At 42.2% G+C, this 22,078-nt stretch overlaps 1 protein-coding gene across 3 annotated transcripts in view; it reads right to left on the reverse strand.

Moving 5' to 3' along the window:
- Window positions 1–22,078, reverse strand: part of CNNM1 (cyclin and CBS domain divalent metal cation transport mediator 1) — a 62,056-nt gene that overhangs the window by 21,917 nt on the left and 18,061 nt on the right. For 2 of the 3 annotated variants that reach the window (XM_017681269.3, XM_017681268.3), the window contains exons 2-6: window positions 8,772–8,915; window positions 6,649–6,789; window positions 4,601–4,770; window positions 2,829–2,928; window positions 2,418–2,465 (exon numbers count right to left, since the gene is read on the reverse strand). In XM_017681269.3, coding sequence (XP_017536758.1) covers window positions 2,418–2,465; window positions 2,829–2,928; window positions 4,601–4,770; window positions 6,649–6,789; window positions 8,772–8,915 — 603 coding nt within the window. The remainder of the gene's footprint in view (window positions 1–2,417; window positions 2,466–2,828; window positions 2,929–4,600; window positions 4,771–6,648; window positions 6,790–8,771; window positions 8,916–22,078) is intronic. The other variant, XM_017681270.3, reaches the window with a different exon arrangement.

Consider the following 22,078-nt stretch of genomic DNA (forward strand, 5'->3'; position numbering starts at 1 on the left):
CAATCATTTACTCTGACAGCAGATGTCAAAGAATATTTGAGTGGGCCCCCTAATCTGAGACATACTGGAATAGGAAACTCCATAGTCTCAAGAAGAATCCTAGGGCTTCCTGGGCTGAAAATTAAATGCCTACTATGCTGAACAGATAGGAGACTGCTCTCTCCCCTCCTGCACACCCCTGTGGACATCTGTTCTGTCTACCGTGAGCTTGGGCCCACTTCCTCCAGTGCCAGGCTCACCATGGTCCTCTCGGATTCCCTGGCAATCAGAACCAAGATGGAGGAGACAGTGCTGGCTGTGTTCCCGTGGCCCTGCACAGGAAAACCAGAGTGACTTACTTGTAACCTCAAGTCTGACTTGGAGGCACAGGGCCAGTGTTCTGCAAACTCCTCATCTCATTTAGTACCCCGAAAGGCTGACAAAGTTACAGGCTGACTTCAAGGATGGGGTAGTTTACTAGACCAAGTCCCTACAAGTTTACTGCCTTGTGGCTCAGCCTTGAGCCTTCCTTTGACCTACAGGCTGAGGTTCTTGGCCACTGAAAGATGCTGGGTGGCTGGACCCTGGGCCAAGAGCATGCCTGGGACAACTGGGGGGGGTGGTGTCACAGCTTTTGCAGTTATTTCACACTTTACTCAGTGGGGAGGGTTTGGAGTGGATGGAAAATGTCTCCAGATCCATACTGGCTAATTCAATTTCTGTTTCTTCCTGGAGGTTTGAAAAGATGCTTAGAAGTATGGGGAAGGAAAGAGTTTAATGCTTCCTTTAGTTAACCAGTTTTGTAGGAGAGATCAATGTTGGAAGTTTACTCCTGTCTTACTGATAAAATGGAAGGATTTTGACAGAAATAACTAGAGACAGGAGGGCAGGAACGGAAGAAACCAGATAGCATTTCCCCATTACTTTTAAAATAATTTTTTTTGAAAGACAGAAGGTCATCTAAATTAGGTAGGTCAGGAAGACTTATGTAGCTCTTTTCCCCCCCCTGAAGTTCCACATCTTTTGATCTTCTGGAAGAACCAGAATGGGGCCAATGTGTTTTGGTAACATTTAGAATCCTAGGGATGACTCCACCTTGAACAATCCTAATGTGATGGATGGAAATGTCCTTTAGAGAACCAAGGTTTACCTGGTCTTGAGGCCAGCCCTCACCCATCTGGAGTTCTTGTTTTGAGTACTAATGCTTCCTTCACCAACCTTGATTGAGATTTCTTGGCTTAGGTAAGTACAATAATATACTAGGGTTTTTTATTTTACAGGCCTTCAATTCACATTTTGCCACCCCTTGCATGTGGGTAAGGGCCTCAACTTCATTTTAGCCCTCTGCTGGGCTAGGATGCAAAATTACCCTGGAACAATTTACTTGTTCCAATATTCCCATGTAGAATTGCATTCTGGAACATGATAGATCTCTAATCTGTATTTCATTGAGCTGTGTGAAGTGGTCAGGACACCAGAATGCATCTGGGTATGTCTCCAACTTCCTGGGTGATTTGGAGCAAGTCCTTTCTTTAGTTTCTCTGTATCAAAATGGTAACTACCTTTCCTGTGCCAGGGATTGTGATACCAAGCTTTGGGATCCTCTGATAAGTCCCAATACAAGGCACTATGTAAAATCTTTTTATGATGAGTAAAAACACCCCACTTGGCTTGAATAGCCCCTGTAAATGCTAACAGCTGAAAGCAATGCAAAATCCAGACCAAGGAATCAAAAAGAAATCTAGAAAAATAATTATTTCTAGATCACATTTGCATCACAATAAACACCATGCCTTCCAAACACAAGTGCAATAACTCTAGGCAGGAAACAACGAGAAGGCAGAGCATAGAAGGGGCAGAGCAAACCAGCCATCAGCCTTGTGCTAGGCCCCTTCCCCCAGCAGCATGCACAGCCAGCTGGCAGACATACCTCTCCACTAGCTGAGGTGTGCTGAACAAGGAAAGAGAAGCAGATAAGCAACATATTGCAGCAGCCTGGGACTTACAACCTAAGACCTTGCAGTCACTTCTTACTAGGTCCACAGAACAGTAATAGCGTGTTAGGGGTCCAAGTAAAGCCAGTGCATGAGTACCACAGCAGAGAAGGAAAGGCGGAACCTCCACTAGAGCAGACAAATCACCAGCCTACATTCCCTGGCAGGTGAAAATAAATGGTGCCTTCCTCACAACCTCCCTCCCATATTTGTCACTTGCACATGAGCAGGGAAGCAGCTGAAAACATTCCAGACACATCGAAACTAAGCCCCCATGGACTGTGGGTACCTGGCAGGAGGCAGTGTTCCTGGCAGAGCATTACAAAGAGGCTGCCAGTGTTTGTGTTAGCCCCAGCCCAGGCTCAACAGGCTTGGTCCAGGTCCCCAGAGTGGGCTGAGGTGGACTGATGGGGAGGGTGGAGGAGGGGTTTGAGAGATACATACGAAAGACAGAGGATCCAGCCAGACTTCCAACCTTCCGTACGTCATTATCTAAGGATAGAAGGATGCAGTGTGTTTCAGAGGCAATTCAGAAAACACACCTTTCTTTGGAAATTCCTCATCTCTTACCCCACCCTCAGCACTGATTAACCCTGAGAAAACCAGGGTTATCCATCCTGATTGACTATCCATCCCTAACACTTGATAATGTTACAGTCTACGATGTACTTCCACAAGCAAATTCTCTGAATGAAAAATGATTCTTATTTTACAGAGGAGGAAAGTCCTCTGAAGCCCAGGCAGTTAAATCGCTTGTCCAGGGTTCCTAACAAGAGTCAAGACTTGGACTTAGATGTTATTTTTCACACTATTTCATTGCTTCCCCAATAAGCTATGGCTTGGGAACTAGAATACCTGAGCAGGCAGTGGTCATGATGGCTGGGGCACCATAGTAGGTGAAAGCTCCATTCTCGAAGCGAAGGCCTTCCTTACCAACCTCCACCTCCACTCTACCCTGGAGAAAGAGGGAAGTGTATTAAGGGTGTGTACTAGCACTTCCAGTTCTATTACTGACTACAGTGCTAAGCACTTCTGTCTGGGTAACAAGTAGACTTAAGTTCTTATCACAGGGAGTGTGAATTCAGTCGAGACTTACGTTTCAGAAAGAGCAACTCCAACTTCAGTAGCCTTTTCCTATAAATTAACTGCTTAGGCTATAAAGCAGCATCCTCTCATGAGTGGCCACGCTCTCCTTGTGTACTCTAATGGCCCTTCCAGGATGCACGTCCAGGCACCACCCATCCAGGGCCCTGCAAACTGCCCCACTGGTCTAGTCTGAGATTGGACCATATCTAAATCTGGTTGAGATAAAATCTGATTCTGCGTGAAGCTTGTTTAATTCATTGCCAATAATAATGATGATGACTAATGTGTCACCTATAGTGTGTGTCTAAGGGCCGGAAACTATCATGTGCACTGTGTGGATTCTCATTCAGTTGGTCCTACAACCCTATGGGGGCCCATACTGCTTTTATCCCCAGGGTACAGATGAATCAATGTTGAGGCTCAGAGAGATTAAATAACTTGGTCAAGATGAGTTAAGAAGTGGCAGTATTGGGAATTTAAAGCCAGATCTTTCCAATTTCTGAAACTACATTCTTACTTCTACATTTCACTCCCTCCAACATTTATTTAAAATTGGTTAAGTTCATATTAAGCATAAGACAGTGGATTGTATTGGCTCATTTATATAAACAGTGTAAGCACAGGACTCTTCTTGATTTCCAACGGTGAAGAAAGTGACTCCATTTTTGGAGAAGGGAGGTCATTTACTGAGGCTGTTTGGCAGGATGGGTGTGGGGCACATTATAGCGCCAGAGCCGATAGGCTGTGGGTGGGCCCTCTTAACCATTCTAGGTTAATCTGAGCTAAATTAAGATTTAAAGACAATCACTATACTTAGGGTTTGTATGTTTCTGTTGGGAAGAGATGGGGTCTAGTAACAGCGCTAATGGTGGAGCCGGGTCAGGATGCCAGCACGGTCACAAAGTGGGACCTTGCCTGACACTTATTTATGGACAGGCCTGTCCAGGCACCCAGAGAAGAAGGTATTTGTACTTATGATAGCACGGGGAAGATGCTGCACCTCTTTCACTCGGTCATTAATTTCCTTTCTGGTCCTCCTGAGGAGGAGTTGATTCAAGTGACTGCCAAGGCTGAAAGGTAGCAGGAAGAACGGATGTGTCCTGTGTACCTCCAGGGAACAGAGCTGGGACAAGTGCGTGGAAGTCAGAGACGGTGAGAGTTCAGCTTGAAAGAGGGGAGGACTTTAAACCAGAAGTATCTGAAGTTTGGGAAGAGGTGGACAGTTCCATTTCTGGGATGTCTAAGCAGACAGAAGGAGGTGTTAGGGATTTGGAAGGACAATAGCTTTGGGAGTTCACAGAACCCCTCTGCTAGAGAAGTACCCACCCTGCCCCACCACAACCATCGCTGAGCGGTCAGACAGGATGTCATCAAGAGCCCACTAGTCCCAGGACACCAGTCACACTCTTCTGTGGGTTATGGGCGAAATGCCCACAGCAAGCTGAGACCTGGAACCCAGCACTGAGGAGGCACGGCCATTTGTCTCCAGCCTGGAGATGCCCTCATCATGCCCTTAGAGGGTCTGTACATCTTCCACTCACCTGGAGAAGCAGCATGAAGTAGTCCACGGGGCGGCTGCGCTGGTAGAGGTAGTGTTCAGGGGCCTTCTTGTTCTTCTCATCAAACTTCAGCTCCTGGATCACGTTGGGATGTTTCAGGAGTCGGAGCAGGATCTTCTCCGAAAGGTACAGGGACTTAAAGGGCTCCACTTCTAGGGGAGAGGGGGAGGCAGGAGCAGTTGGCAGCTGGCAGGTGTCAGGGTGGGTGTAACGAGGGCATGAGTCCATAGCCACCTGCATGCCTGCTCCTGGACACCAGGCTGGCAGGGCTCCTACCGTTCCCTTGGGTGTGAGGGGTCTTAGACCCAAATGTGCGACTCAGGTCTTCCCCATGCCCTCTGCGGTTGTGTGTCCCCACACTGGTCCATCAGGAGAAACAGGTCATCATTTTGGAAATATCTGTTTCATGATTAATTTTCTCCTTGATTTTATTTAAGGTTGTTCATGGACTTAAACAAGAGGGCAAGCTTGCCATTTTTGAAAACATGGAAGAACTTGGAGGACATGACACTAAGTGAAATAAGCCAGACACAGAAGGACAAATACTCCATGACACCACTTACAGGATGGAATAAAAAACAGTCAAAGTCGTAGAAAAGCATAGAATGGTTGTCCACAGCTGGTGGGAGGGGAAGGGAGGGGAAGTATTAGTCAAAGGGTACAAAGTTTCAGGTGCCAGATGAATAAATCCTAGTGATCCGCATACAAAGCACAGTGCTTATAGTTAACAATACTGCATTGTAGTCTTAAAAATTTGTAAGACGGTAGATCTTATGACATACACACAAATAATAATAGAGTAGGAGGAAAGTTTTGGAGGTCACAGACATGTTTATGGCATAGATTATGGTGATGGTTTCATAGGTGTATGCTTATCTCCAAAATCATCAGGTCGTATGCACTAAATATGTACCACTTTTTGTATGTCAATCATACTTCAATAAAGTGGTTAAAAAATAAAAGAGTTGGGTGTGGATAAGTAAGCCATGTGAACAACAGAGGTTTTAATGCTATGCATTAATCAAATGAAATACAGAGAATTTCACCTGACTTATTTGTATGATACTTGTCTGTTGAATGAACTGTAATTCCAAATTAATAGTTAATTAAAACGACAATTTCTCAATAATATGAGGCATTTCTATATTACATTTATATGTTAACAGGTATATTGTATATTATGCTATGTTATGATTTATTTTATTTTAATACATTATATCATATAATTTTAACAGATACAGCTGTTTGCTCTGGGAAATCAGACAGTAGTTATAAGAAATCTGTATTCAGAACTAGATAGTATGTGGAAACTCTAAAGCAGCTCCAACTTAAAATTTTCTAGTTTTTAGCACATGGACCAGCACTAGTACTCATTACATAGTTGGTAAATATATGTTGGATTAATTAAGTATTGAACTTAGTAATGGGTGTGATCATTCTAGGTGTGCACATTAAGTAGGGGTGGAATAGAAGGTTAGCAGGTTCAAAGACAAATTTTACCTGCTGTATAAGGAGGAGAAATTTATCTCAGGGTCCTCTCACTTTTTTGCCCTAAAGATTCCAAGATTCACAATCCACTTCTATATTTTAAGAACTTGGGCTCACAGGCCTATGTGGTCCCTGGAGGGTACTGGGCCCCAGGGCCTTGGTGCTGGGTAGACAAACCCTCTGGAGCACCCCAATTCCAACAGGATGGAGGTTGGCCTTAAGCTCCTGCCAGGAAGCAAGTAGAGGAAGGGAAAAGTACATCAGTGGTTTCTTTAGCTCTTTTCTTGAGCAGACGAGAGAAAAGCAGAGTTGAGTTGTAATCACTTCCTCACTAGAAGATGAGGCCTGGGGCTGAAAATGACAGTATGTAGCATCCTGTCATCCTCCCTAAGGCAACTTCCTCTCCAGGAGTAGTGGCTCTCAGTCCTGGCTGCACATTAGAATAAGGTTGCAAGATATTAAAAATGATTGGTGCCTGGGCCCCACCCTGCAGATGCTGCTCATCCTGCCTGGGGTGGGGACGCAGGTGGGCACAGTCATACCTGTGGCCATGAAGCGGTGGGTGGCCAGCAGGAGCTGCGGAGAGATCTTCACCCTTATCTCCGAGTCAGAAAGCTTAAACAAGGAGAAGTCATGCCGCTTCCTCTCCCGGTGTGGGACCCTCTGCTTTTTCCGATTGTCAGCTGCGGGATCACAGAGGACAGATTGCGGCTATTTCAGAATCACTGTTGGTTTTTGGAGGTTTTCCCAGAGTCACAAGGGACAGATAAGTCCTTTGGGACCAAATGAATTTCTGCAAAGTGTCAACTGTAGGTGACATTACATCTCTTTCCCAGGGCTGAGCAGATGCAGTGGAAATCAAAGAGAATGAACCCCAGGGACAGGGAGGGAACCAGGGCCCCAGAACCTGGCCCCCCTGTTCTCGCCCTGTCCTTCCAGAGCTCACTTCAGCCATTCTGTCTGGGTTTTCTGCTAGAAGGCAGAGTGTGCCATTCCAGCGTGCAGCCCTCCTGGGGCCCTGCCTCGGACTCTGGCCCCTGCTTTCACACTCCTTTCGCTTGGGTGGCAACACCAGGGAGATCAGACCCAGCTGTCCTGTGAGTCAGGGTCAACTGAGAAGAAACAGCATTCCTGGCTCCTCGGCTTTCTCACAGCACTTTAGAAATCATGCCAGAAGTTTACTTATAAGGGTGGGAAAACCCTAACCCTCTTCTTTAGAAAGAGGATTGGTCAGTAAGAAAGCAGCAAATACATGTATTGGACAAGTTCTTTTGTTCTCATTGGTGAGCGACCTTCTGATTTGCATGACACATCTACCTAAATATGCCCTCTTCCTCCTCCCTCAGAATGCCACTTAAGGTTTCGTCATTGGAGAATCAGTCCTCTGATCTCCCTCTTCATTTCTTTTATTTTAATAGTGAGTGTTTGAAGCATTAAGCTTGTTAAAACAAATGCCCCAGGAGGAACTTATTCATTTAAACTATAATCAGCCACTGACACTTTAGTATGAATGTCTTTACCAGTGTATCTGTTGAGACACTTGGAAATTCTAAATCAAGAAAGGTGGGCAGAGGTGGAGAAGGGAGAAGGGGATGGGGGAGGGGGTGGTCAATCCTTGTTTGAAGGACAGGCCTGGGCAAGGTACCAGAGCAATATCAGATACTGTGACACTCCTGTTATTATATTGAGGCCTGGCCCAGCTTTTAGGTTTGATCTCATCTTAGTTCAAGAGAAGGCGCTCATTCTGCACCACTCACTGTCTTACAGTACCAAAGCTTTTTCTCCTGGGAGCTATTTTCGGAAGGGCTGCTTCTAGGAAACTAAGGACTGGGGTCTAGAACAGGTTATCTGAGGGGAGGAAAAGGGATTGCTATCCCATAAGGTGAAATTCAGAAGGAGGAAACACTTCTTAGCCCAGGACTCCCATGGATTTAGATAACACTCCCATCCCAGAGGCAAAACAAGCCTTTGTAATGACCACAGGCAAAGCTTTGGTAAGGACCAGTAACCAAAAGCAGTCACTCTCTGCATACAGTAGTCCACACTGTCACTGAGAGTGAGTGAATAGGAGGGTGAGGAGACCAGAAAGAAGGGAGCAGAGCCGGGACTGGGGAGGGAAAGAGAGAGGAGAGACCAGGCGGTCGGACTGAAGAAGCATTTGGGACAGGAGCAGTGTCTGAGGAGGGGCTATTTAAGGTTTTGGCTTAGGCTGCAGGTGGGCAATCTTGTGACAGTTTTCAGTGCACGCTGATGCTGTGGTGTGAGTCAATCATGTGCTGAACCCCAGGGAGTACTGGGGCCTGTGTCTAGGTGGATGAAGACAAAAACAGGACAGCACAGGGGACAGAACTAAGGGCTGAACAGCCAGCCAAGGTACACTTGGTTTGCGCTAGTTCCTTCTCCAGCCAAAGGCCCAGAGGTCTCCTTTGCTTGGCTCAGGCCCTAAAAGCTCCCTCCTGATAAACATTTAGCTAGCATGTTCAGTGACTTGGGGTGGTTCGAGCCAGGGTATCTTGCTGTGCCAGCACCTGGCATGATGAGGCTGACACACAGCAATGCATGGGGCCTGTCTTGACTCCCTCTCATACTGTATATCATACTAAGCCAGCTGAGACTCAGAGGAAAATAAGATGACCTTGGACAGTAGCCAAGGCCATGTACTTACTGTAGAGGTCAGTTTCGTCCAGGATCTCTGACTTGATGATCTCCTCTATGATGTCCTCCAGTGTGACAATGCCCATCACTTCATAGAAGGGGTCCCCTTCTCCCTCATTATTCACCCGCTGGACAATGGCCAGGTGAGATTTTCCTAGAGGACAAATGAAGTCGAAGTTAAGCATCTGGGACATTTTCAGAGATGTTTCTATTTGAAAAAATTATACAAAGTTGCTCTCTGTAGGGAAAATGGAAGGGCCTATGACCAGGATGCTCACCTGATGCTAATCTACTTGCCTACTGCACATGTGCACTGATAACTGGCCTATCACATAGGCACATGCTTATGCACCTGTCGGCAATGAGCCATCATTGTCTGTGTTGTTATGTAAAGAGCTCCACCAGTGCTCTCCCAGGAGGTAGAGACGGAGACAGATTGCAGACTTGTCAGCTGCAGATGTGATTCTAGTGCTTGACCTGCCACCACGAGAATGAAGCCTGGTATAAACCCTTTTAGCCCCAATGTTCTGTTGTTATTTGGTCTCACTGAATCCAGAGTGAATCTGACCCACTGGAGCTGAGACTCTCAGGCAGTATATCTCTACAGTGAGTATATCTAAGCTGAAGGAGGATGAGTAATCTGATTTAAAGAACAAGAATTTGTGATCAGAAAAAGATTAGAAGCCTTTTTCCTTCTCCAGACTTTCCCCATCCCCCATCCTTTAACCATTCCAGTTACTCTCTGTGTAACTGACCCTGGGAAAAGCATTTCACCCTTACTGAGCCTCAGCCTTCTCATTTAGAAGTAGAGAACAATGCCATAGGATGATTTTAAGAGAGGGCTCCCGAATTCTTTGTTACAACTTCCATCAGAGGTGTGGTCTATCTTCCCTTTCCTCGAGTCTGGGTGGGCTTGTGACTGCTTCAGCCAGTCGAGAACAAGGAAGCACTGGCTATGAGACTGCCAAGGAAAGGCCAGTAGCTTCTGCTGCTGAAACACTCTAAGAAGTCTGATGACTTTCCTGAGGCCCCCACAGTGAACATGTCACATGAGGGTGCTTAGCTGACAGTCGCAGCTGAGCCTGGCTTTCCAGCCATCCCACCAAAGTGCCAGACAGGTTAGCAAAGAAGTCCTGGCAGTGGGCCTGCCCTCTCAGCTGACCCAGCCCCATCCACTCAAGGCTCTCCAGCTGGGCACAGACACAGAGAAGCAGAGAGAAGCAATTTTCACCTATCTGGTTTGAATTCCTGACTCACAGAATTTGTGAACATAATAGAATGGTTGTTGTTTTATGCTTCTAAGTTTTGGAGTGTTTTGTTAATAACAGCAAGAGTAACTAGGACAACCAGTACCCGTAGGGTGACTATAGAGCTCAAATGACCTACTGAATATGTGAAAGTACTTTGTAAACTATGTCTTAGGCAATGAGTTGATTTTTATTGCCAACAACTGAATAATAAAAGTTAACATTTATTGAGTTCTAACTGTATGCCAGGCACTATTGGGAGTACTTTACATGTACTGATTCATTTTATCTTCATAACAACCCAAGTCCACTACTATTACTATCCCTATTTTACAAATTAAAGAACTAAAGCACAGACTGGTTAAATATCATGCCTAAAGTTACTACTAGTAAATGGCAGAGCTGGATTGTGAACCCAGGTAACTGAGTTCAGTCCCAACCTAGGGACTGAGAGTCCTGTTTGGCTTTGGTTTATTTATTTTCATCTACTGATAAGACACATTTCTCGGTCCTGTTTCCAAAATGCAGACTGGTGGTTCTTTTCCTTGGCTAAGAGACATTTAAGGTGAAAATCTAGGGTACTGACTCCAATGTTATTCTTGCCAAAAAGAAAGGAAGTTCATGATTTATCAGTGTTACCCTTTATAGCTTGGCCATTGCTAAAAATATCAGATAAGAAGAGTTGTCAGTTTGCTGAAGGCATAATTAACAATAGAATCGTAAACACATGAACTGTATCAAATACCTCAAATTACAAGATAGCTACCTATTAGGATTTTTAATTGAAAAGATGGCATTTGTATCTCTCAAGAATCATCTCTAATTTCTTCCCCACCTTCAACCTACTCTTTGACTTACTCCCGTACTCATCTGATCTTGCCACTGTCCTGCTCAAAAATCCTCCATGGCTCTCTAGTATGTGCAGAATCAAATCCAGACTCATTCATTTGGTATTATCAAGACTGCACAATGTGGCTCTTTCCTATCTTTCTAACTGCATGCCCGGCTACATCCTCTAATCATTCTATACTCCAAATGCACCAGGTTACCTCCACTTCCTCAACTGCCTCCATGTCCACTTTCTAAATCTTCACTCACACGGTTTCCTTCTCCCAGTCTGTCTACATAGGCCCTTCAACTTCCAGCTCAGGTGCAAGCTCCTCTAGAAAGCTCTCCTGGATCTGCCCCACTGTGAATCCTAACCACCTTTCCTTGCCTGTGTTTCTAAGCCCTTGACAACCCCATTAGAGAACTCATCACAATTTGCTGCTTCTCATAACTTGCACTGTGTGTGTCCTCTATCAGACTATGTTTCTCCATCAAATCTTAAGCTCCTTCAGGACCTACCCTTAGATAGGATACCCTTCATACAACAGGCAGCCAAAAAATGTCTGATGAACTGAACTAAGACTGAATAAAAATCCATAGTTGATATAGCAGATGATATTAAAACCAGACATTAAAACCTTTATTTTTAATAAAATATAATGTGTTCAAATTAAAATTTAAATTGTGAATCAGTGGTTCTAAAACTATCCTTCTTTGAAACACCTGCATCCTGCCCAAATGGACTGAAGTGTTCTGCAGCTGCAATTAGATTATGCTAATTCTTAGAATGTACTCAATTTAAAGTTTTTTCCAACACATTTTTCTTAAATTTGTGGTACCTGTTCTCTCTCTCTTCTGCTAACATGTGCTAGTAGACAACAAATGACTAGTATAATGGGAAAAACTTGGAAAAGTAATTTCCTAAAATTATTTTCTATAATTGGTTAATTTTTGTGATATAGGGTGCAGAATATACATAAGACAGCCAAAATTCCTGACACTGGGAGATCAGTGCATATGATGGAATTAAATAAATTAACATCTTATGATATTTTACAAAAAGTGCCATAACTTACATATGAAAATCCATCATCAGTCCATATATGGTCCATTTGAGGACACACTGTGATCACCAGAGAATAGAGATTTTAAGTCCTAATTATATAATAGTCAAGACAATATATTTATGCAATCTGTTTAGAAATCCTTTATAATTCACAGACAGCCTTTATGATTGCCTCAAGTGCCTGTAGAGGTCTCCATACAAATGAAGGAAGGCCTTCCTTGGGCACAGACTGCAACAGGAATCAGCAATCACATAACCGTGTTCTGAGCTGACACTCACAGGGACAAGAAATCCAGCTGTTCCCATGACACACATACCTGAGGTCCTTCCTCTCTCAAAAAGGTTGGCCTTAAGGGATCTATCTCCTGTACCCCTCATCTTCCTGGGTCCCAGAAGTGCTGGGGGTGGCCCCAAGTGAAGCCAATCTTGAGACATGGAGAAGTCAGTCACTCTCTCCAGCCACAGCACTTTGTACATACCTCTCTATTGGCATTTATAATAACAATAACAGCTATTATTATAGCAGCTACTATTTGCTATACACACTCTAAGGATCAGGCACAGTGATAGGCATCATAAACAGATTATTTCATCATGTTGTTGTTTTCTGATTATATGTGATTCCCCACTATAATGGTAAGCTCTCTGAGGGGTGAAAGCTATGTTCTAATCTCTGTTTCCCCAGAATCTAGAATAGCACCTAGCACAGAGTGAAAATTCCACAACTAATGGGTGGTAGCTGAACATTCACATGTAAAAGAATGAAGTTGGATGCCTTCCTCACACTGTATTAAAAAATTAATTTGTAATGGACCAAATGCATAAATGTAAGAGTGAAAACTATAAAACTCTTAGAAGGGAAATATAGGAGTAAATCTTTGTGACCTTGGAGTAGAAAATAATTTTTCAGATAAGATACCAAAAGTACCAGCTATCAAAGAAAAAAATAAACTGGACTTCATTAAAATTAAAAAGGGACACCATCAAAAAAAGTGGAAGACACAGACTGGGAGAAAATATTTGAAATCATATATCTGATAAGAAGTGTGTATTCAGGATATATAAAGAAAATACACAGCTTGCCTTCTCCGTGCTGTGCTGCCTTCCCCATGACCTACCTGTATTGAGAGTCGCTATTCTCCCAGGAGACGAGGGCTACAAACCAACAAGAAGGAAAGCTCTTCCAGCTGTCACTCGTACCAGCTCTGCAAACTATCTCTATCACCATGAAAAGGCAAAACTACAGGCAGACAAAGATCACAGAGACAACACCTAAGAAGGAGACAGACCTAACCAGTCTTCCTGAAAAAGAATTCAAAATAAAAATCATGAACACGCTGATGGAGATGCAGAGAAAGATGCAAGAGCAATGGGATGAGATGCAGAGAAAAATGCAAGAGCAATGGGATGAAGTCCGGAGGGAGATCACAGATGTCAGGAAGGAGATCACAGAAGTGAAACAAACCCTGGAAGGATTTATAAGCAGAATGGATAAGATGCAAGAGGCGATTGAAGGAATAGAAAACAGAGAACAGGAACGTATAGAAGTTGACATAGAGAGACATAAAAGGATCTCCAGGAACGAAACAATACTAAGAGAACTATGTGACCAATTCAAAAGGAATAATATCCGTATTATAGGGGTACCAGAAGAAGAAGAGAGAGGAAAAGGGATAGAAAGTCTCTTTGAAGAAATAATTGCTGAAAACTTCCCCAAACTGGGGGAGGAAATAATTGAACAGACCACGGAAATACACAGGACCCCCAACAGAAAGGATACAAGGAGGACAACACCAAGACACATAATAATTAAAATGGCAAGGATCAAGGACAAGGAAAGAGTTTTACAGGCAGCTAGAGAGAAAAAGGTCACCTATAAAGGAAAACTCATCAGGCTAACATCAGACTTCTCGACAGAAACCCTACAGGCCAGAAGAGAATGGCATGATATATTTAATGCAATGAAACAGAAGGGCCTTGAACCAAGGATACTGTATCCAGCACAACTATCATTTAAGTATGATGGTGGGATTAAACAATTCCCAGACAAGCAAAAGCTGAGGGAATTTGCTTCCCACAAACCACCTCTACAGGGCATCTTACAGGGACTGCTCTAGATGGGAGCACTCCTAGAAAGAGCACAGAACAAAACACACAACATATGAAGAATGGAGGAGGAGGAATAAGAAGGGAGAGAAGAAAAGAATCTCCAGACAGTGTATATAACAGCTCAATAAGCGACCTAAGTTAGGCAGTAAGATACTAAAGAAGCTAACCCTGAACCTTTAGTAACCACGAATTTAAAGCCTCCAATGGCAATAAGTACATATCTCTCAATAGTCACCCTAAATGTAAATGGACTTAATGCACCAATCAAAAGACACAGAGTAATAGAATGGATAAAAAAGCAAGACCCATCTATATGCTGCTTACAAGAAACTCACCTCAAACCCAAAGACATGCACAGACTAAAAGTCAAGGGATGGAAAAAAATATTTCAGGCAAACAACAGTGAGAAGAAAGCAGGGGTTGCAGTGCTAATATCAGACAAAATAGACTTCAAAACAAAGAAAGTAACAAGAGATAAAGAAGGACACTACATAATGATAAAGGGCTAAGTCCAACAAGAGGATATAACCATTCTAAATATATATGCACCCAACACAGGAGCACCAGCATATGTGAAACAAATACTAACAGAACTAAAGAGGGAAATAGACTGCAATGCATTCATTTTAGGAGACTTCAACACACCACTCACCCCGAAGGATAGATCCACCGGGCAGAAAATAAGTAAGGACACAGAGGCACTGAACAACACACTAGAACAGATGGACCTAATAGACATCTATAGAACTCTACATCCAAAAGCAACAGGATATACATTCTTCTCAAGTGCACATGGAACATTCTCCAGAATAGACCACATACTAGCTCACAAAAAGAGCCTCAGTAAATTCCAAAAGATTGAAATTCTACCAAACAACTTTTCAGACCACAAAGGTATAAAACTAGAAATAAATTCTACAAAGAAAACAAAAAGGCTCACAAACACATGGAGGCTTAACAATATGCTTCTAAATAATCAATGGATCAATGAACAAATCAAAATAGAGATCAAGGAATATGTAGAAACAAATGACAACAACAACACAAAGCCCCAACTTCTGTGGGACGCAGCGAAAGCAGTCTTAAGAGGAAAGTATATAGCTATCCAGGCACACTTGAAGAAGGAAGAACTATCCCAAATGAATAGTCTGACATCACAATTATCGAAACTGGAAAAAGAAGAACAAATGAGGCCTAAAGTCAGCAGAAGGAGGGACATAATAAAGATCAGAGAAGAAATAAACAAAATTGAGAAGAATAAAACAATAGCAAAAATCAACAAAACCAAGAGCTGGTTCTTTGAGAAAATAAACAAAATAGATAAGCCTCTAGCCAAACTTATTAAGAGAAAAAGAGAATCAGAAATGAGAACGGAATAATCATGACAGACTCCACAGAAATACAAAGAATTATTAAAGACTACTATGAAAACCTATATGCCAACAAGCTGGAAAACCTAGAAGAAATGGACAACTTCCTAGAAAAATACAACCTCCCAAGACTGACCAAGGAAGAAACACAAAAGTTAAACAAACCAATTACAAGCAAAGAAATTGAAATGGTAATCAAAAAACTACCCAAGAACAAAACCCTGGGGCTGGACGGATTTACCTCGGAATTTTATCAGACACACAGAGAAGACATAATACCCATTCTCCTTAAAGTGTTCCAAAAAATAGAAGAGGAGGGAATACTCCCAAACTCATTCTATGAAGCCAACATCACCCTAATACCAAAACCAGGCAAAGACCCCACCAAAAAAGAAAATTACAGACCAATATCCCTGATGAATGTAGATGCAAAAATACTCAATAAAATATTAGCAAACAGTATTCAACAGTATATCAAAAGGATCATACACCATGACCAAGTGGGATTCATCCCAGGGATGCAAGGATGGTACAACATTTGAAAATCCATCAACATCATCTACCACATTAACAAAAAGAAAGACAAAAACCACATGATCATCTCCATAGATGCTGAAAAAGGATTTGTCAAAATTCAACATCCATTCATGATAAAAACTCTCAGCAAAATGGGAATAGAGGGCAAGTACCTCAACATAATAAAGGCCATATATGATAAACCCACAGCCAACATTATAGTGAACAGCGAGAAGCTGAAAGCATTTCCTCTGAGATCGGGAACTAGACAGGGATGCCCACTCTCCCCACTGTTACTTAACATAGTACTGGAAGTCCTAGCCATGGCAATCAGACAAAACAAAGAAATACAAGGAATCCAGATTGGTAAAGAAGAAGTTAAACTGTCACTATTTGCAGATGGTATGATACTGTACATAAAAAACCCTAAAGACTCCACTCCAAAACTACTAGAACTGATATCGGAATACAGTAAAGTTGCAGGATACAAAATTAACACACAGAAATCTGTAGCTTCCCTATACACTAACAATGAACCAATAGAAAGAGAAATCAGGAAAACAATTCCATTCACAATTGCATCAAACAGAATAAAATACCTAGGAATAAACCTAACCAAAGAAGTGAAAGACCTATACCTTGAAAACTACAAGTCACTCTTAAGAGAAACTGAAGGAGACACTAACAAATGGAAACTCATCCCATGCTCATGGCTAGGAAGAATTAATATCCTCAAAATGGCCATCCTGCCCAAAGCAATATACAGATTTGATGCAATCCCTCTCAAATTACCAGCAACATTCTTCAATGAATTGGAACAAATAATTCAAAAATTCATATGGAAACACCAAAGACCCCGAATAGCCAAAGCAATCCTGAAAAAGAAGAATAAAGTAGGGGGGATCTCACTCCCCAACTTCAAGCTCTACTACAAAGCCACAGTAATCAACACAATTTGGTACTGGCACAAGAACAGAGCCACAGACCAGTGGAACAGATTAGAGACTCCAGAAATTAACCCGGACATATATGGTCAATTAATATTTGATAAAGGAGCCATGGACATACAATGGTGAAATGACAGTCTCTTCAACAGATGGTGCTGGCAAAACTGGACAGCTACATGTAGGAGAATGAAAGTGGATCATTGTCTAACCCCATATGCAAAAGTAAACTCAAAATGGATCAAAGACCTGAATGTAAGTCATGAAACCATTAAACTCTTGGAAAAAAACATAGGCAAAAACCCCTTAGACATAAACATGAGTGACCTCTTCTTGAACGTATCTCCCCGGGCAAGGAAAACAACAGCAAAAATGAACAAGTGCGACTATATTAAGCTGAAAAGCTTCTGTACAGCAAAAGACACCATCAATAGAACAAAAAGGAACCCTACAGTATGGGAGAACATATTTGAAAATGACAGATCCGATAAAGGCTTGACATCCAGAATATATAAAGAGCTCACACGCCTCAACAAACAAAAAACAAATAACCCAGTTAAAAAATGGGCAGAGGAACTGAACAGACAGTTCTCTAAAAAAGAAATACAGATGGCCAACAGACACATGAAAATATGCTCCACATCGCTAATTATCAGAGAAATGCAAATTAAAACTACAATGAGGTATCACCTCACACCAGTAAGGATGGCTGTCATCCAAAAGACAAACAACAACAAATGTTGGCGAGGCTGTGGAGAAAGGGGAACCCTCCTACACTGCTGGTGGGAATGTAAATTAGTTCAGCCATTGTGGAAAGCAGTATGGAGGTTCATCAAAATGCTCTAAACAGACCTACCATTTGACCCAGGAATTCCACTCCTAGGAATTTACCCTAAGAACGCAGCAATCAAGTTTGAGAAAGACAGATGCACCCCTATGTTTATCACAGCACTATTTACAATAGCCAGGAACTGGAAGCAACCTAAATGTCCATCGGTAGATGAATGGATAAAGAAGATGTGGTACATATACACAGTGGAATACTACTCAGCCATAAGAAGAGGGAAAATCCTACCATTTGCAGCAACATGGATGGAGCTGCAGGGTATTATGCTCAGTGAAATAAGCCAAGCGGAGAAAGAGAAATACCAAATGATTTCACTCATCTGAGGAGTATAGGAACAAAGGAAAAACTGAAGGAACAAAACAGCAGCGGAATTACAGAACCCAAAAATGGACTAACAGATGCCGATTAGATGTCTAGATTGATGGACAGAAGGCCATACCACATGATCTGGAGTTGAAGAATATTCACAGCTAAAGATACAAATTTGAGAGTCAAAGGAACATAGATGGTATTTAAAGCCATAGGACTGGATGAAGTTATCTACGGAGCAAAGAGAAAAAAACTGAGGTCTGAGGCTTGGGGCGCACTGGCTTTTAGAAATCAGACCTAAAAGAAGGAACAGAAAAGGAAGATAAGAAGGAACAGCCACTGAAGAAGTGTAGTAGCAGGGAAATCAATAGAATAAAGTGGTCCAAGAAGGCAGTAGTGGCTAATTGTTTCAGAGAAATGGAGTAAAATAAAGATAGAGGAATTACCAAAAAAAAAAAAAAAAAAACACAACTCAACCAAAAGGTGGGCAAAGGATCTAAGGAGACATTTATCCAAGGAAAATATATAACTAGCCAATAAACACACAAGAAGATGCTCAACATCTTCATAATTAGAGAAATGCAAATCAAAATCCCAGTGAGGTAGCTCTTCACACCCACTAGAATGGCTATAATAAAAAGACATTCAATAGCAAATGTTGATAAGGATGTGGATAAACTGGAAAACCTTAGACGTTGCTGATGGGTTATAAAATGGTTCACCTGCTTTGGAAAACAGTTTGGCTGTTTCTCAAAATATGACACATAAATTATCATATGACCCAGCAATTCCACTTGTATAAACCCAAGAGAAATGAAAACATAAGTCCACACAAAACGTGTACATAAATGGTCATAGTGGTATTTTCCTAATTGCTAAAATGTGTAAATAATCCAAAAGTCCATCCACTGAGGCATGGATAAACAATATGTGGCATATCCAGACTGGTATATTATCTGGCCATGAGGAGACGGAAGTACTCATACATGCAACAACATGGACAAACTTTGAAAACATGTCGAGTGAAAGCAGCTAGACACAAAAAGTCACACATTGTATGATTCCATTTAGATGAAATGTCTGGAATTGGCTAATCTATAGAGAAAGAAAGTAGTGGTTTCCAGGAGCTAGGGAAAGAAGGGAACAGGGAGAAACTGCAGTTTCTTTTGGGTTGATGAAATGCTCTAGAATTAGATAGTGATGCTTGCACAGCTGATGCTCCACTGAACTGTACATCTTAAAAGGGTGAATTTTATGGTAGTGAATTAAAGTAGTAGTAAATAATAAAATTAAATAAAGTAATAGATAAATAATAAGATAATAAAAGCATATTTATGGTATGTGGATTAATAAAGCTGTTATTAAAAAAAGAAAGCAAGTTGGAAAAAAAAGTCACCAGCCTGAATGAACAGGAAGTGGTGGGGTTGAAAGTTGGAACCTACAACCAGGTAAGTATAAATAGGAACTGATTTATAAAACAGGAATAAGTTGAAATGAAAGAGCAATACTGGTTTGGCCACGGTGGTAATACTGGTAAGATGCTAGTTTACAGTGCCTGTTGTGATTTTGTGCCCTAGAATGTGGCAGAGACAAAAAGCGGATACCGGTGAGGTCATCAGACCAGAAATTGGGGTGAGGTCAACATCTTTGATTTTCTATGGTGATGGAAATGGTGAGCAGGGATGAAGGCCTGTCACAGAAAGGAGGAGAGAATCTGAGAACACAGAGCTGTGGGACTGGGGCACAGCAGGTTAAGTCTTTATTAGAGATCTTAACAACCCTGAGGGATGACTTAGCAGTACTTAAAATTTATAAGCTGGGGCAAACCAGAGCTGTGGGGGCTCAAATTTCCCAAGTGTTTTCCATCTTTTCTGGGAAAATGCTGGCTTCTAACAAGTATTATTTCTCCTTGCATGGATGAATGTTGTGTTTCCTTCCTAATGATACCTGAAGGCGTGGCTTACATTTTGACTATTTCCCTCTCTGCCCTTCTATGAGGTTCCGTGAATATATGTCTTTCTTGTTCACCTGTCCCTCTGCAGCAGAATTGCTAGCAGAATTTCTCAAGTGCCTTCTCATGACTATTAGTCTATTAATTTCAGTTTCCTTCCATCTTACTAGAAACATGGGTTGCCTGTGATATAATTTAGGCTAACAAGGATGATGATCATTCACATTTATACCAAACTCCACAATTTGTCAAGAGGCTTCATACAGAGTACAGGAGAGCCTTGAAGTTGTGAGATGTTCCTGAGAACTGCAAGAATCCCTCATTTTGTGAATCAGAAATATTTGGACAGCCCCCAGCTTTCTCTTGAATCTCTGAGAGAAAATAGGAACTGCTATCTTATGCATGTGTCTTATGCATAAGCAAGTTAGCCTCTTTTTCAACTTCCACTAAAGGTTTCTCTTGCTTTTGATGCTCATTTTCCTTGAAGAAGAAGGAGGGGGAGAGGAGAAAGGAAGGGGGAGGAGGAAGTGGGAGGAGGGAGGAGGGAAGAGAAGAAAGAGAAGAAAAAAACCATTTCTTTAGGATCATCATCACAAACAAGATGTAATGGAGAATTGCAAAGCCACTCTGAACTGCAGACGTTAAGAGGCTGCTAAGTGTTTTGCTTTGCACACTCTCAGCCATGAGATAAGTCCAGAGCAGCTGGGGCCATGGCAAAATCACCCTTCCATTTGCTAAGAATAGTCAAAGTGACAAACTTTAAGCTTACTGATTCCAAGAGCCTACTGGATCTCATTAAGATATAATGAGGCAAAAGGTAATTCCTTCAATAGAAAACTTGAGAATGCTACTAATTTACATGTCCCTTGACCATACTGCTGTGGCACTGAATGATAGTAAAGAAACAGTGACTTTTATTGTGATGCACTTTAAAAAATTAAGGCAACATTTGTCTCTGTTGTAAGGAGTATATTTAGTGTAGGTTCACTGGCATTCTAACTTCTCAACTGGTCTCTGGCATGTATCTCTGCTGTGTTCCTGGTATTCAGCCTCAGCAGAAGTCCCAAACCTGTCTTGATGGCTTGGCTTGCTGACATGCCTTTCCTGGCATCTAGCACCCTTAAGCCTTGGTTTGCTTCCCTCCTGCACAGACTACTTCCTCCCAGCCTCTGATTTACAATTTCTAGCTCCAGTACTGTCCACACTCTGATAAGACACGAAGGTAGAGAACATGTACATATAGTTTGCACCATGTTTGGACCACTGTGTTAGGATGGTTTTAGTTGGAACTGCAGAAGCAGCCCTCAATGAAGCAAGTGGGTCAGAGTCACACTTTCCTGAGATTAAGTCATATTACAGCCCCCCATTAAACAGGGCCACCCTGTGAGACCCTCCCCACCCAATGCTTTAGAATGCATTTTACCTAGTTCAATGGTTCCAATGCTGGCTGAACATTACAATCATCTGAGAAGCTTTAAATACCTTCTAAAGTCTGGATCCCATACCCAGAGATTCTGATTTCATCAGTTTTGGGTGAGGCCATGTCATAAGTAGTTTAAAATGCTCCCCGAATGATGCTAGTTTCATTCAAGGCTGAGAACTATTACTTAGTTTATATCAATGGTTCTCAAAGTGTTGTCCCTGGACCAGCAGTATCAGCATCCTTTGAGAACGTAATTAGAAATGCAAATTCTCAGGTCCTACCCCAAACCTAGTAAACCAGAATCTCAGAGGGTGTGGCCCACTGATCTGTGTTTAATAAGCTTTATAGCTGGTTCTGATGCAGGTTAACATTTGAGAACCACTGGTTTATGAGCAAGCTCTATAGACTCTGGTTATTTGTCTGATGGCCCATTAATGAAAAAGAGAAACAAGCATTGAGGTGTTTGGTAATATCCTGGTCCTTTTAGTATACCTGGTTTAAGTCACAAGATGCTAGGTACTCATGTAAAGACAGAAGAGAACCTCCTGGAACAAAGTGTAGTGGTAGTGGCAAGCTGAAGAATGCTGTCTCTAATAAGACGTGGTTATGGTGTTGTGGACATGGAGTGGAGTGGTAATGGATTGCTTAATGCTGAGCTTGGAAAGAGGTTTCTCATAGCTTTTGTGCCAACCACCTCTGAGACAACC

The sequence above is a fragment of the Manis javanica genome, chromosome 7 (genome assembly GCF_040802235.1).
Source record: "Manis javanica isolate MJ-LG chromosome 7, MJ_LKY, whole genome shotgun sequence".
NCBI classification, from domain to species: domain Eukaryota; kingdom Metazoa; phylum Chordata; class Mammalia; order Pholidota; family Manidae; genus Manis; species Manis javanica.